General features: G+C 36.3%; 1 protein-coding gene across 4 annotated transcripts in view; it reads left to right on the top strand.

Moving 5' to 3' along the window:
• Positions 1-14,886, top strand: part of KDM4C (lysine demethylase 4C) — a 480,568-nt gene that overhangs the window by 377,371 nt on the left and 88,311 nt on the right. For all 4 annotated transcript variants that reach the window (XM_027862930.1, XM_027862929.1, XM_027862927.1 and 1 more), the window contains one exon: positions 8,847-9,032. In XM_027862930.1, the coding sequence (XP_027718731.1) occupies positions 8,847-9,032 (186 nt within the window). The remainder of the gene's footprint in view (positions 1-8,846; positions 9,033-14,886) is intronic.

Genomic DNA, 14,886 nt, shown 5'->3' with positions numbered 1-14,886 from the left:
TGGACTAATGAAGTGTGAAACACTCCTCTTAAATGTGAAGTAAGGTGTTTAGGGTTTCCAGCTCCAGCAATGTGAGTGTAACCAATAGCAGCATAGAAATAAAGCAGAAATTCAATATAAAAAAAAATAAAATAATAAAGTTGGGCAGCTTTTCCATCATCATGCTTTAAAATTTCAGGTACATGGAAAAACTTTCCCAGTGATGTTTCTGTTCATAAACACAAGTAAAACAGTGTAACAGTGTTCTTGAAGTAGTTTGCATGGAAAACTATCCATTAATTTGTTACCTATCACACCTATGGTGTGAACTGGCTTGCCTACAGTTTTGTTCTAGAGTCCTTTTGTTTATTTTTTCTTGTTTAACATTTAATCACTACCAAGAAGGATTCTCCATCCATGTTTTTAATAAATCACAGGTTTATTCTGCAAGTCATCTCTGCCAAATCTCCCTTCTCCATCTGCTAGCTGTGCTGAGCTCATCTCTTTGGCCTTTCTTCCTTTCACTTGCTCTCTGACTTGTTTCTAGTTTTCTCACCCGAAGCTGAGTGAATCTAGCCAAATATAAAATGTTAAGATAAATGACTTGTGAAACATATCATAAATAAAGGTCTAATTCAACACCCTGGGCATCATGAGCCATTTATTTTTAATGTTTTGAGCTTGAAATGTTGAAATAATTTTTGGGAGGGGGGGCAGAGGACTTCCTCTTATGAGTGGTTGTAGAAATATACAGAACTATACTTTACAATGTAATTTCATGTTGTTTGTTTGTACTTTGGTCACACCCTTAGGCTACAGAGACCAGAAAAATTTTGCCTTCATCTCTTGAAATCCCTAACTCTCTCCCAGGCTCACCTCAAGTGCCCTTTCCTGGTTCCCTCTATTGTTAGTGTCTCACTCCATCTCCATCCTCTTTTCTCTCTCTCTCTCTCTCCCCCCCCCCCCCACCCCTTATCACTGTATTTATTTTGTATATATACTATTTTTACTTGTATGTGAATTTGTATCCTTGTAGGTAGATGTCACTTACTTTAGGCTTCTAGGTGGCACTGGGGGCGGAGTCAGGTCAACCTGAGTTCAAATGTGGTCTCAGACACTTAGTAGCTGTGTGCCTCTGGGCAAATCATTTCACTTGTTTGTCTCAGTTTTTTCAACTGTAAAATGAGGAGGAAAATAAGCACCTGCCTCCTAGGGTTATTGTGAATGTTGCCTAAGTTGATCTGTTTAAGAGTTTTGTAAACCTTAAAGTACTGTACAAGTGCCAGCTCTTATCAAAAAGAAATTAAGCTATTTGCTAGCTAGATGTCCAGGATATAAAGATGCAAAATGACAAGAGTCTTTGTGTCAGAGCAATTACAGGTAGGGAACATATGAAATATATAGTGATTTATATATGTGTACCTGTATATCTACATGTATCTAGGTATTGGTCAGCACCTGTGATTTCATCAGAGTGGGGAAGGAAACTTCCCTTCACCAATGCAAAATGACAATTCTTTCTTTTATTTTTTATGTTTTTTTTTTAAGGCAATTGGGGTTAAGTGACTTGTCCAGGGTCACACAGCTAGTAAGTGTCAAGTGTTCTGTCTGAGGTCGAATTTGAACTCAGGTCCTCCTACTTCAGGGCTGGTGCTCTATGTACTGCGCCATGTAGCTGCCCCAACAATTCTTTCTTAATGTATTATCTTACTTGGAGCACTGAAAAGTTCATTGTTGCTAGTAATGCTGCATGCAGTAATTTAAAAGTCTGAGTGGCCTATTTGAAGTCATTTATTTAAAAAAGAAACCAATAGTCTTGCAAAATAACAAAAACAACCCACAATATATTGGAAAGCAGACTTTAAGAAACAAACAAACAACAAAGCACCTGCCTTCAAACCTTCCCAACTCGACATTTTTTAGTGCTCTTTACAGCAGCCATGCTGTGCATTCAAGGAACTTGAAACCTGGTGATTCACAGATCGTCTGTACCAGCTACTTCATTAACTCTTGTATCCATTAGTAGCCCTAATAGCCTGTGCCATGGGAATAAGTATGGAAATCTACAGTTCCCTGAGTCAACACAGTGCTATATAAATCATACCTGCCCGAGGAATCCTCACAGCACTTGACTTTGTGAGAATAGGTGTGGGGGGTGGAAAAAATCTGTGGTCTTTTAACTTTGGAGTCTCTCAGAATAGCTGACATGTCTGAAAGCTTTTCTTTTCAAACATCCATGTGGAAATGGTAAAAAAAGGTTCCTGTTTTATTGTTGGGAAACCTGAGATGAGATTCCATGCAACATATCCTCAAATATACAATATAAATCTTATTTATATTTATATTTATATTTATCTTGAATTTCTTTCTCATAGCCTCTCTATTTCCTCGGTGTCATTCTTTATTACCTTAGATAGTAAAGTGATTCAAGCTAAGGGTCTCTAACAGTTCATGGCAAATGATAGAAAACAACCATTGCCATGTCCTCCCTTCCTGTGGTTCACTGGTATATCCTGCTATAAAGAGAAAAGCATGCTACTCACCAAAATAAGCCCCTTGAGATGCAACTTTCCGTGTTCATCAGCATGCTTCCATACTGCTTTACTAGTTTTTCAGGACCCTGCTTCCCTGACCTAGACTGTTGTATTCCAAAGCTTTCCTCATCCCTCCCACCTCCTCTCTTGTCCATCCAAAAGTTTTGGGAGAGTAAGAGTACTTTCTCATCCCCTAAAAGGTAAGGAGTCACCTGACTTAGAAGGAAAAATTATTAGCCAGACAATGAGTTGAGCATACAATGAATACCACTCTGGCAAAAAAAATTGTGGAGCAATTTTGAGATGGTATTCAGATTCCTTTACCCGACAGAATCCTTGCCCTTTTATGGAATTATATAATTTCATTGTGAATCAGTTTTGTTAGAAAGACATTAAGATTGTCATTTCTTCTGTTTTGTCTAAAATTCTTCAAACATTGAATACTATGTGTTTTTTAGTGTTTTAAAAATGATAATTCCTGTATATGCAGAATATTCCAAAGAATGGTGTTCAGTATTTCATTTACAAATAGTCCCTTTCATGCGGTTGGTTTAGAGTTGCCAAGATCTTCACTTCACCCTATTTCTGCCCTTTGGCCTTTTTCTAGCATGTAGAAGATTAATTTCTTGGAGGCATTTCCTCCTCCTTCCCTCAGGTTTTTACTGAAGCCATTCTCCATTCTTCTCTTCTTCCTTCAGGAATGGTTTGCTGTTTAGGACAGCTGGATCTTTAAGAACAAATGAACTCAAGCTAGAACAGAGAATCCAAGGCCCAGAGATTATTGTGGATAATTTTTTCAGAGATGAATTCCACAGAAGATATATTGGGACATTCCTGAGCAGGCATCAGAGTAACGGGAGAGAAAGGAAAGGGGAGAATTATTATGACTAGAATTCATGGAAAGGGAATTCTTGATCACATTAGGGATTTGAATCTACTGCCTGACTTTAAGAACTCACTAGGTTCAATAAGGTTTTGAAGACATACTTTCATAAAGTCCCATAGCTGCACTTCCTCTTACTTTTCAGCACCATTCCGAGCAGACTTCCCAGATCTTCCCTATTCGTTTCACTGGACCTACCAATACCCATTTGTTGGCTTCAGTTTGAATTGGGTAAAATAACTGCTTGAACAAAAGCAGTGCGTGAATGGGCAAATGAACTTAGCAAGGGAAGATCAGGATATGGTTTCTTATGGACATTGTGAATGTCTTAGGGCATGTACAATTCACTTCAAAACAAGTGAATCTTTAATAGTAACATCCTAGGAGATAATGACTAAGTAATATAGTCATATATGTTTATAATTGCTAGCTAGGACATGTGAGTTTTTTTTTCCTGTGTTCATAAGCTAATAGATTTAGAGCTTAAAGGCAACTTAAAAATCATCTGGTACAAAATCTTCATTTTGAAGAAGAGGAAACAGAGCCCTCGGGAGGCTAAGTATCTTGTCCAAAGTCACAAAATTAGCAAATAGCAGAGCTGAAATTAAAGAATCCAATATTCTTTCTGCTGTACTAGAATTTCTGATTTAGGTTTGTTTCATTAAGTAATAACTTAGTCCCTTTGGTTACTTTGTAATAAAGCCAATTGTGTTTAGCTGTTTCAAAATTCCAAATTGTTACCTGCTCTATTAATGAAGCCTCTCAGGGTAGAGGTACTCCAGAAGCATTAACAAAGGGCTAAAGGCTATGAATATTGGTCATCTAATATTTTCTGTGCCGTTGGCTGTGTTCTTAGGCACTGCTCAGAATGTACTGCAGGCTCTTGTGTTCTTTGCCCCAAGGCCGTAAGTGTAGTTCATGTTAGTCTTTACTACTTTAAAACTCTGAGAAGAAAATAAATTAAGCTTGAGAGGACTTTACTTTTGTTACTTATTATTCAGGTCAGTGAAATCTTGCATTTCCCTTTAGTTAGACCATCTTTTCTTTATATTGAAAGGTATGAAGAGTAGGTTGATAAAGATTGTTGTCAATAGTGACAGTTACCATTTCTACGAATTTCCCTTTGGGAATTAGGAATTTCTGACACTTGTTACCTGCGTTACCATAGGCAAGTCATTTCATTTTCATGCCTTAGTTTTTTCATCTGCAGAATGAGGGTATCAATACTTGTACTACCTAACTTAAAAGGTTGTTGTGAGGAGAGTATAAATCTTAAAATACTGTATCAGTATGAGTTATTGTTATTACTACTAAAATCTCTTCACCTAAAAAAATCCCTTCCAGTTAGTGTTTATTCCTTTCTCTGTCCCTTTCTTCCATTAATTCCTATGGAAAAGCTTTATATCTTTAAGAGCCCTTCTCTATTCTGTGATGATCTTTTAATTACTTACTGTTGTGTGCCTTACCTACTTATGCTTCCAAGATCATTGACACATGACGGAAAAAATTCATTCATGAAACACACAAGGTTAGAAAATTGGATTGCAGTTGGCATAGCAGCACAAACATTATCTAGCCACCCCTTCCACCCACATGTTTAAATAACAATTATGATATATTATGTGAATTTTTAAGGTAAAAATACAACAGTTACAGATACTTTTTTAATTACTTGCTAGTTTGGATATTAAACAATGGGCCTGATCAGCCCCTTTGTCCACAGTTTACCCACCCCTATTCTATAATTTGGACAGGTAGGTAGTGCTGTGGATAAGAGTGCCAGGCCCTAGGGTCAGGAAGACTCATCTTCGTGAGTTCAAATTCCTTCCCTCAATACCAGCCTATAGTTAATTTCTCAGCTTCCCATCTCAATCTCCACTTATCCAGAAAAGTTATAAAATCTGAGATTCTGTTTAAGTTCTGAATTATAGTGTACTTCTTTTAATTTTATCACTCAGGTTCATCTGTTATGAACTTTTAATAGTAACAATATTATTACAATATACATTTTGTGGTATTAAAGTGAGTTTAAATATAACTTTCTTCTAAAATGTCAACAAAAATTGTGGATCTCCATTCTGAAGATACATAATGTGCTATGAAACTTGTCTCAGCTTCCAAAATAGGCAGTGTTTTTTCTCTTTTCTTCTCATGTTTGCTTTAAATATTCAGTTAGTGTTATATTTATTTTTTTTCTGTAGGTATATGTAATATTTCTACTAAAGGAGTACAACTATATCTGTAATATTTTGTTGTCATTCTTATAATTTTATTTTTTGTTGCATTTAAATGTGTAATGGCTATCTTTTTCTTTTTACAACACTTTGATTTCCCAGTATATCCCTCTAGACAGACAGACAGACAGATACAGACACAGACACACACACACAACTATTCCTTTTAGCAAGTAATTTTTAAAAAGGAAAAAAAAAGCCAGTTCATCAGAACTAAATAATATATCAGTTAAGGATGGCACCATATGCCATGTTCCACATTGATAGATCCCCACTTCTGCATAGAAGGCAGGGAGGTGCATTCTTAAATTACTTTTTGAGAGCCTGCTTATTATAATTTCACAGCATTTAATTTCAACATTTTTGTTGTTCAGTTTATATTTTGGTGGCAGTATATTGTTTCCCTGTTTGTCCTTACTTCACTTTGCATCAGTTCATGCATCTTGCCTTGCTTCTTTGATTCTTCATATTGTATAATATTTAGCCATTCCCCAGTTGTGATGGGCATTTACTTTGTTTCTGATGCTGCTAAAAATGTTTTATTGTTTATGGGGCCTTTATTTTTCATCATTGTCTTCCTTGAAGAATAGGCCCAATAGTAGGATCTCCAGGGTACAGGGTATGACTATTTTAATCACTTTTTTAAGCATAATTCTACTTTTTAGAAAGCTTGGATCAGTGCACAGTTCCACCAATATGTATCTTTCCATAAACCTTTCTTGCCACAAGCCTTTCAACACTGATTATCCCTATATTTTGTCATCATAGCCAATTTGTTGGGTATGAGGTGACTCTTCAAAGTTGTTTTGTAGATCAGCAATATATAATACTATCTTATATTTCTGTTCCAAATTCCATATTTTACAAATGAGGAAAATGAAGCCCAAAGAGAATGCATTTTCTTCTACTTTCATTTAATAGCATCTCTAGTTTTCTTCAAAGTATGTCTTGGGGACAACCTCTAAAAAAGACTCTGTTGTTCAAGCTTTTTCTCTCTTCAAGTTATTTTGTACTGAACTTTGAATATTTTTTTTTGTATTTATTTATGCTATATACATATTGTATCCCCAGCCCACCATAGAATGACAGCTCAAGGACAGTTTTATTTTTTATCTTTGAATCGAGGTACTAAATAAACATTGAACTGATTCAATTAAGATTTGCCCAAGGTCTCACAAATTAAATAAATAGCAGAGACAGGATCTAAACCCAAGTCTTTTGAATTGAAATACAAGCTTTTTTTCTACAACATTATGCTATGCTTAATTATTTACTTCATCAACTCATATATGAGAGATAATTGTAAGTATATATTCTCAATAGTATTATTATGCTTTGTGGTATAACCCAGTGGTACAACATCCATGCAGCTTTCTTACCATTTATATAGCATATATTACCTGCACTTCTAGAAACTAATTTGTCATTTTTTATGTACTTGTGATTATTTTGAGTCATTCAGATTAATCTAATATGTATCTGGAGTAAAATCATCTTCCTGTGTGTATTATGAAGCTTTTTGTTTCTATTTCTATCCAACATATAGATATATTTCTTCTTTTCTCCCTTCCCTCACAATGGTGCCAAATTGTTTTTGTTCTTTGTCATTATAGTCCAAGACCTGTCTTTAAAAACTACTATCCAAAGGAAACTTCTCCCTTTTAAAAGATACATTAACTTTTCTGGGTAATTAATCTTATTGCCTTGAAAAAAATCAATGACTTAAATGACTTTTTTCTTGGAGGTGGTGGTAGGTTTCAAGGGAGAAAAAAGTAGCACTTGGACTACCATTTGATCAGCATGTACTTCTCCTCCCCTCCCCGAAGGAGTTGTCTCTTGGTTTGTTGTTGATCTGAACTGGATGTTCAAACATATATAGTTAGAAAGAGCTTTATGGGTTACATAGATAGTTTACTAGATCAGTACGTGGCACAGTGGATAGAGTGCTGAACCTGGAGTCAGGAAGACCTGAATTCAGATCTTAGACACTTATTTGCTGTGTGACCTTGGACAATTCACTTAACATCTATTTGCCTCAGTTTTTGCAACCATAAAATGAAGACAATAATAGTGCCTACCTCACTAAGTTGTTGTGAGGATCAAATGAGATAATCTTTGTAATATGTTGAGCACAGTGTGTGGTATACAGCAGGTGCTGTTTAAATGTGATTACAATTATTATAGTTCAACTCCCTCATTTTATAGGTGACAAAACTGAAGCCCAGACATATGAAATGACTTATTGGAGGTCACATAGGTAGTAAGTGCCAGAGCTAAGATGGGAACTCAAGTGCTTCTATTCCAAATCCAGCCTTCTTTCCTTTTCACCACACTTCTTTGCCATTTCTCTTGTTTTATTGAGTACTAATGTAGTTCTGCAGATTACTAACCCTCTAGTTTTCATTCACAAAGCTTCCATAACATAAAACTGTTGGATTTTCTCCGGCTCTCATAAGAAATGTGCTGACATGCTATAGGACTAATTGTCTACAGTTTAATTTTGGAATTGTGATAATCATTATTGCTGTTTCTATTTTCATTCTAGCTTCCTTAGGCACAGCCAGCTACAACTATTTGGCAAAATTATGCTCTTTGGGGTGCTTTTCAATTTACTCACTTCAGGAAGCAGGTTTTCATGTTAGGTACTTTGAGTTCAGATTTGGATTATTAAATACTTGAGTCCTCAGTTGCCACATTAGACCATTTAACATTCAGAATTTCTTTGTAAAGAAAATAAGTTTTTAAAAATCCCCAACTGTCTGTATGTTCTTACAGTATTTTTGAAGTATTCCCTTAGAAAAGTGTTTGTTCCTACCCTCCTGGCACATTTTTTGGTATGAAAATCTGCTGGTTAAACAACAATGGACTTGACATTCTAGGCTGATTCATAGAAATGTGTTTGGGGTTCATTCCTATGTTGTGTAACTAGACAAGTGTGGTCAGATATGCTTGGCCTTCCCCACCACCAGAAGTTTTTAAATATACTTCCTATAGTGTGTGACTAATGTTTTCTTCAAAGCAGGCAGATCATGTTGCTATAGCTGTTTTCACTACTGTGATCCCTGGAGAGAATGGGCTCTGTTGGTGTTGTAACAGACCTTTTTCTTTTTCTTTTCTTTCTTTTTTTTTTTTTTAATAGCTCTTATTCCATGTTACATGGGAATCAGGGGAACTACTGTGCTTTCATTTACATTATTTTCTGTTTTGCTGTTATAGAAATGCATCTTCTGCAGACAGAGAGTTAAGAAAGTTTCTGGGGCCTGCATCCAGTGTTCTTATGGACGCTGCCCAGCTTCCTTTCATGTAACTTGTGCCCATGCCACCGGAGTCTTGATGGAACCTGATGACTGGCCTTACGTAGTTAATATCACTTGCTTTCGACACAAGATCAACCAGAATGTGGTAAGTACCTCTTTTGATCTGAGGCTTTTATGTTTTTTTAGCATTGTATCATATTGTATTTTTCCAGAATAAAAATTAAATCAAATCCCTGAAGGAAAAGCATAGTAAATATTGGGACTAAAAATGTCTTCATACTAACTCTCAGAGACAGGTTTGTTTTCAGGTTTATTTCTAAGTGTAGCTCTAAGCATAGGATTTTTTTTCTGCCATTCTGGGACAGAAAGAAGCAGTGTAGCCTATCTAGTGGTGAAAAGCACTGTATTTAGATTCAGAAGATATCAGGTCCTATCCTAGCTATGCTACTACTTATTACTGATATGGCCTTGAGCAAAATTACCATTTTGGGCCTCAGTTTATTCATGGATTAATTTTCAAATAAGAGAGTTGAATTAGGCAATCTTTGAGGTCCCTTACAGTCCTGAATTCTATGTATCTATATTCTATGATGATGGTATATCACTGGATCCCCTGGCTGGTCTTAGCGGTTCAGTGGCTCAGCTAAACCAGTGGCTGATTTAATCATCAAAGACAAGAGCAGAATAGACAACAGTTTATCTTTTTCTTTGTCCAGTTGACCTATTTACATAAAATTTTCAATGTCTAGATTCTTCAGCTAGAAATAGAAGAAATTTTCCTCCAACCCTATGTCTGGGAATCCATCTTAGTAGCCAAAATCTTTGTATTGTGAGTCATATTTTTTTTTAAGTCTATTCTCTTTCACTCTATGACCACTGACTGCTTTCTTATAGCCTGAATTATTGGGAAAAAAAAATGTGTTCTTATAGGTTATAGGAAGATAGATATTCTCTTTTGGGATGTTATCTTGTTCTTGGCTCACAGTCTCATTCTGTATCCTCACTCCTGCTCTAATATCTGGGGCTTAAGTATACATACTGATTTACCTTTAAAAATCGTGCTTTCCAACTTAATAATTAACTCCCATGACCTCCACCTTCTCTCCACCTCAGTTCCCCAAAGGAAAGGTCATATTTTAGCTTTTACTATCACTCATAACTAGTCAACTTCCATGCTTCTGAATTCTGATGTTTCCCCTTTCTAATCAGAATCTCTTTCCTTTTCATCTATTCCTCTGTCACATTCTTTCTAAATCTATTCTTCATCTAAAAACACCATCCACAACCTCCATCCCTTTTGGTTCTAATCCATCACCCATGCTCTCGCCTTTCTCTTTTCATAATGTTGACTGTAGAGTTGACCAGGGCACCTGTACTCTGTCTCCTAGCCTATACTGTACTAGTCCTTAACTCTGGGTCATTCCCCCCATTCTCCTTCTCTGTTCCTACCTTTACTACTGAGGAAAGCCACACAACTGAGTGAATTGGATCATCTGAAGAGTCATGTCATTTGATTTAAACTAGATTTTCATTGTTGTACAATAATCCCTTAATTCTTCCTTGATTAGCTCTTTATCCCACTGATGTCAGTGGCTGTTTCAAACCTTCTTTTCTCACCTCAAGTTCCCAACACCACTCTTCTCTCAACAAATGTCGTAGTCTCTTACTTCATTGGAAAATCAAAAACTATCCACTGTGAGTTCCCTCATCTCTACTACTTCATACTACTACTCCTCAAAATCTCTCTACATCTTCACCTATCATCTCCTCCTTCATGCCTGTGTTTGAGGACAAGATGAGAAAGAGGTGATCCTTTTTCTTGCCAAACCCTTTTTTGTGCTTTTGATCATTACATACCTCCTTGATAACTGGCTCACTGTATTTCCCTTCCCCTCCCTATCCATTATTTCCTTTGTGTACCAGCATCTTTCCAATTGCCTATAAAGATGCTTTGGTCTTATGTAATACTTGAAAAAACAAACAGAATTTGCTTGACCCTATTATCTCTCTTAAGCTATTGTCCTATATATTACAACCATATTCTTAGAATTATGTTCATTCCTTTCCTTATTTATAATGAATTATAATCATATTATTATTGTCACTTTCTCATCACCCAAGTATTTCTCACCCGTTTGCCATTTTGGTTTCCACCCGCTGACTGAAGGTATTTTAATGAATCAGTTTGGTTGATTTTTCTTTCTCTCTCCTCTTTGCCTTCTTTGAAGCTTTTGATACTGTTGATAAACCATCATCTTGGATATTTTCTCTTCTGCTTCCATGATAGTATTTGCTCTTTATTCTCCTTCTCCCGGTCTCACCCTGCTCTATCTTTCTTTTTTGCTGGATCATCATCCTTCTATTAAAGGTACCTGAGCCAGCTTTCCTTCTCATTTACTCTCTGTCTTGGTGATCTCATCTGCTCTCAAGAATTTAAATGCTGTCTTTATAGATGACACTTAAATCAATATAGTGAGACCTAATATCTCTTCTACCCTAGTCCCGTATTAAAAACTGCCTGTTGCTATTCCTTCCACTCCCGTTTCAAATTTTGCGAGAGGACCTGCAAAAAGAGTTGGAAAAGTTACATTTTGTTTCTAGTTGATTGTCCTGAGTACTTATAAAAATAAAGACCATAAAAGAAGATTCTTAGTCCTAGAAAATGAATAGAACAGGAATGCTTCCTAATTTTACTGCTTCAGGAATCTGGAAAACAAATCATAGCATCCTAGATTTTGATCTAAAAGAGAACTTAGAGTTGATTTAGTCCAAGTAACTCAATTTACACATTTTGAGAAATCAAGACCAAGAAAGGTTAAGTCACTTGCCTGAGGTCACACAGCTAGTAAAGGACAGAGTTAGGATTTGAAGTGAAGCAAGAGACCATGGAGTCATCAAAAGCAATAACCATAGGCTTAGCCTGCTATTCAAGTTCAAGTTTTAAAATGTAATAAGTACTTATGGACCATAAAATCTAATTAAAACCAAATTTGCTAAATAGGGATTAAAACGATAACTTAAAAGTTAAATAGGATAAAAGTTACTCCCCTCCACCTCCACAGTTACCAGGTCAGGGAACTGAAGATAAGAGCTATATTTGCCCAGGTTCAGTGAAAATGCACAATATTCCCCAATCACCATTCTTTTTATATTATACCTTTTGCCTGAAATCACTCCCCACCCATTAAAGGAACAGGTGTGGCTATGTGCTGCTAGAGCTTTATGGGTGAAGAAAGGAGAAAGGAAAAGGGAACTGGAGAGGCTTGGGTGAAAGGGAAAGAAGGAAAAATGGGTTGGTTCCTCATAGCCCATATCATCATCAGAAGTGTGCAGACATAGTTACTCTGCCCCAGTAACAGCCTTCTTCTGCTTCTCTACTTCCTAACCACATAAAATCAGTATAGTCTGCCATAAGCACTTTTCTTTATTAAAAACATGATAAAATGGGTTCTGGGCAGAAATTGGTAGTTGCCTACCTACTATAATTGGAAGGGCAGAGAAAGGGTTGCCACATGATTTCAAATATAATTAGGTTATTTATCCTCAGATTGTGGTATATTGTAGCCTTTCTTCTGTTTTAAATGCTGAGAAATATTTAGATAACTTTGAGCTGGTGGGTAAGCCTTTGGCAGCTTTCTGATCAACCATTTTGTCTTATTTGGCTACCAGAGGGGCCAAGGGTTTTATCGAGTCTTCTGTTTTGTTAATTTGCTGCTCTTTCTCAATACCTGGGAGATCATACTCACAAGGGGTATGTATATGGGTGTGGCTGTGTATGTATGTGGCAGAATATTTGTGAAATGTTTCTTATAAAGCCTTTGAAGCTTCTTGCCAGGATATTAATATTGGCTTATACAACGTGTAACTCATATGCAATAAATCCTCACCCCCCCCCCCCTTTTAGTAGCAAAGTCAATGATTTCCATTGATATATGAGAATGATGCTTTAATTTTGTGATTGGGAGCCTCTACGTATTTGTGAATGCTACCAAAATGCATGTAATGAATGTCACCAACTGTTTCAAAACGCTTTATCTTTTTCATTATTGGATCCTGCATAGTATGGTATTAGTTAGAAGTTTTTTAGTTTCTTGAACACTTTCTGAAACTTGAATAGTTTCTAAATCCTCCAGCTTTCTTAGCATGTTCTATATTCTACAAACAATATATTAGAGTAACTTTTTTTTCTTTTAAAGATAGTTTCACATTATCTAGAATACAGCATTCCTTTGGTTCTTTAATCCAGAAAACTGAATTATTTTTAAGGTTTTCAAATAAAAGTTTGCTTGGGATTACAGAAATCAAGAGTTAATATAAAATTAATATTCAGATGTTCTGTGACTATTGATAATAGGATTGAACTCACCAGTAAAATGAATCAAGCATTTAATCAGCGTCTTTTTGTTTCTGAGCTTTAGTATATATGATTCTGTCATTGGGAGTTACTTGGTAGTTTAATAAATGATGATGAAAATGTTTGATTTTGATGTAATTAAAAAAAAATTGCTCCCTGCCCCTCCATTTCCACCTCAGACTTAGTGTACTTTGTAAAGGATGAAAAGAAATCACAGAGTAGCTTTTTGAGGATGGGGGAAAAAATTCTTAAGTAATGTTTACAAATTGCTTCTTTTAACTTTGTTAGGGGAAGATAACTAGAATACTTTTCAGAAATATTCATAGTGTCCACTAGAGCCATAAATAGACGTGTGAGGTGTGTGTGAGTGGAAGGTGGGCAAAAAGTGACCAGCTGACAATATGAGTGCATAATCAATGGAACTTGGCATCTAGTTAGCAAAAATAATTAATTAAAATAGGAAGTTTTACTGCTAGAATTCCAGCAGTGCAGTCTTTGTACTTCAGATCAATTCCCGCCTAACCAACCCTGATCCCTCACCAAATGAATTTGTTTTTGAGGATGAGTTTATGTGTCTGGCCCAGATGAAAAAAAAATCACTAGATAACAGTTTAAACATCCACCTACCTTGAATGAGTTTGGGCAAATTCACTTTGGTGGCTGAGTGGAGGTTGGATTGGAGTGGAGAGAGATCTGAGGCAGGCTCTTGCAGTAGTCCAAGTGCAAGTTGATGAGGGCCTGCACTAGAGTGGTGGCAGTGTCAAATGAGAGAAGAGCTCATATAGGACAGATGTTGCAAAGGTGAAATTGAGATGTCTTCTAATATATTCTCTTAATAGGCGAATTCCCCAAAAGATCCTAGTATAGGAGAAGAATATAATTAATCCCTATTATTTTAACCTGAGGCCCAACATTTAATGCCTCTGTTTCTGTCAGGCTTGTTCTTTCACATATCGATTTTACATTATACATGAGTGTTCCAGTTCTCTAATTAAAAACTCTGATATTCTTTTACCTGACCATAATCTGTCATTCTGTCTCTCCCTCTGCCTTACTCCTTCTACACCTACCCATTGAGAACTCTAATCCTTCTGCCTCTGAGGATTTTCTCAGGCTTGATACCTGCTCAGATATCACTTTCCTTCCTCTCCCTAACCTCTGATAGCCAATTCAACAATACAGTGTCCTCTCAAATCTCTTATTCCCTTCTCCTAACATTGTTTATCCCTTGCCAAAGCTGACCTCTTGTCTACTTCTATTTTCATCTGTTCCCTTCAATCTTACCTACGGAAAAGAGCTGGAAGAAGTCACAGCCCTGCTGACTGGGTACATCATTTGTTGTTGTTCATTTCTTCAATTCTGTCTGACTCCATGGACCATAGTACACAGACCCTTCTATTGTCCATTATCTCTTGAAATCTGTCCAAGCTCATGTTGCTTCCATGATGCAGTGTGTCCATCTAGTCCTCTGCCATTCTCTTTTCCTTTTTCCATCCATCTTTCTCAACATCAGGATTTTTTTCCAAAGAGTCTTGTTTTCTCATTATGTGGCTAAAGTATTTAAGTTTCAGCTTCAGTATTTGTCCTTCCAATGAATAGTCTGAATTAATTAAGTATTGATTGATTTGGTCTCCCTGATGTCCAA

This window comes from Vombatus ursinus, unplaced genomic scaffold, assembly GCF_900497805.2.
Source record: "Vombatus ursinus unplaced genomic scaffold, bare-nosed wombat genome assembly UNPS02014770.1, whole genome shotgun sequence".
NCBI classification, from domain to species: Eukaryota; Metazoa; Chordata; class Mammalia; order Diprotodontia; family Vombatidae; genus Vombatus; species Vombatus ursinus.
This window is presented reverse-complemented; position numbering and strand designations above follow the sequence as displayed.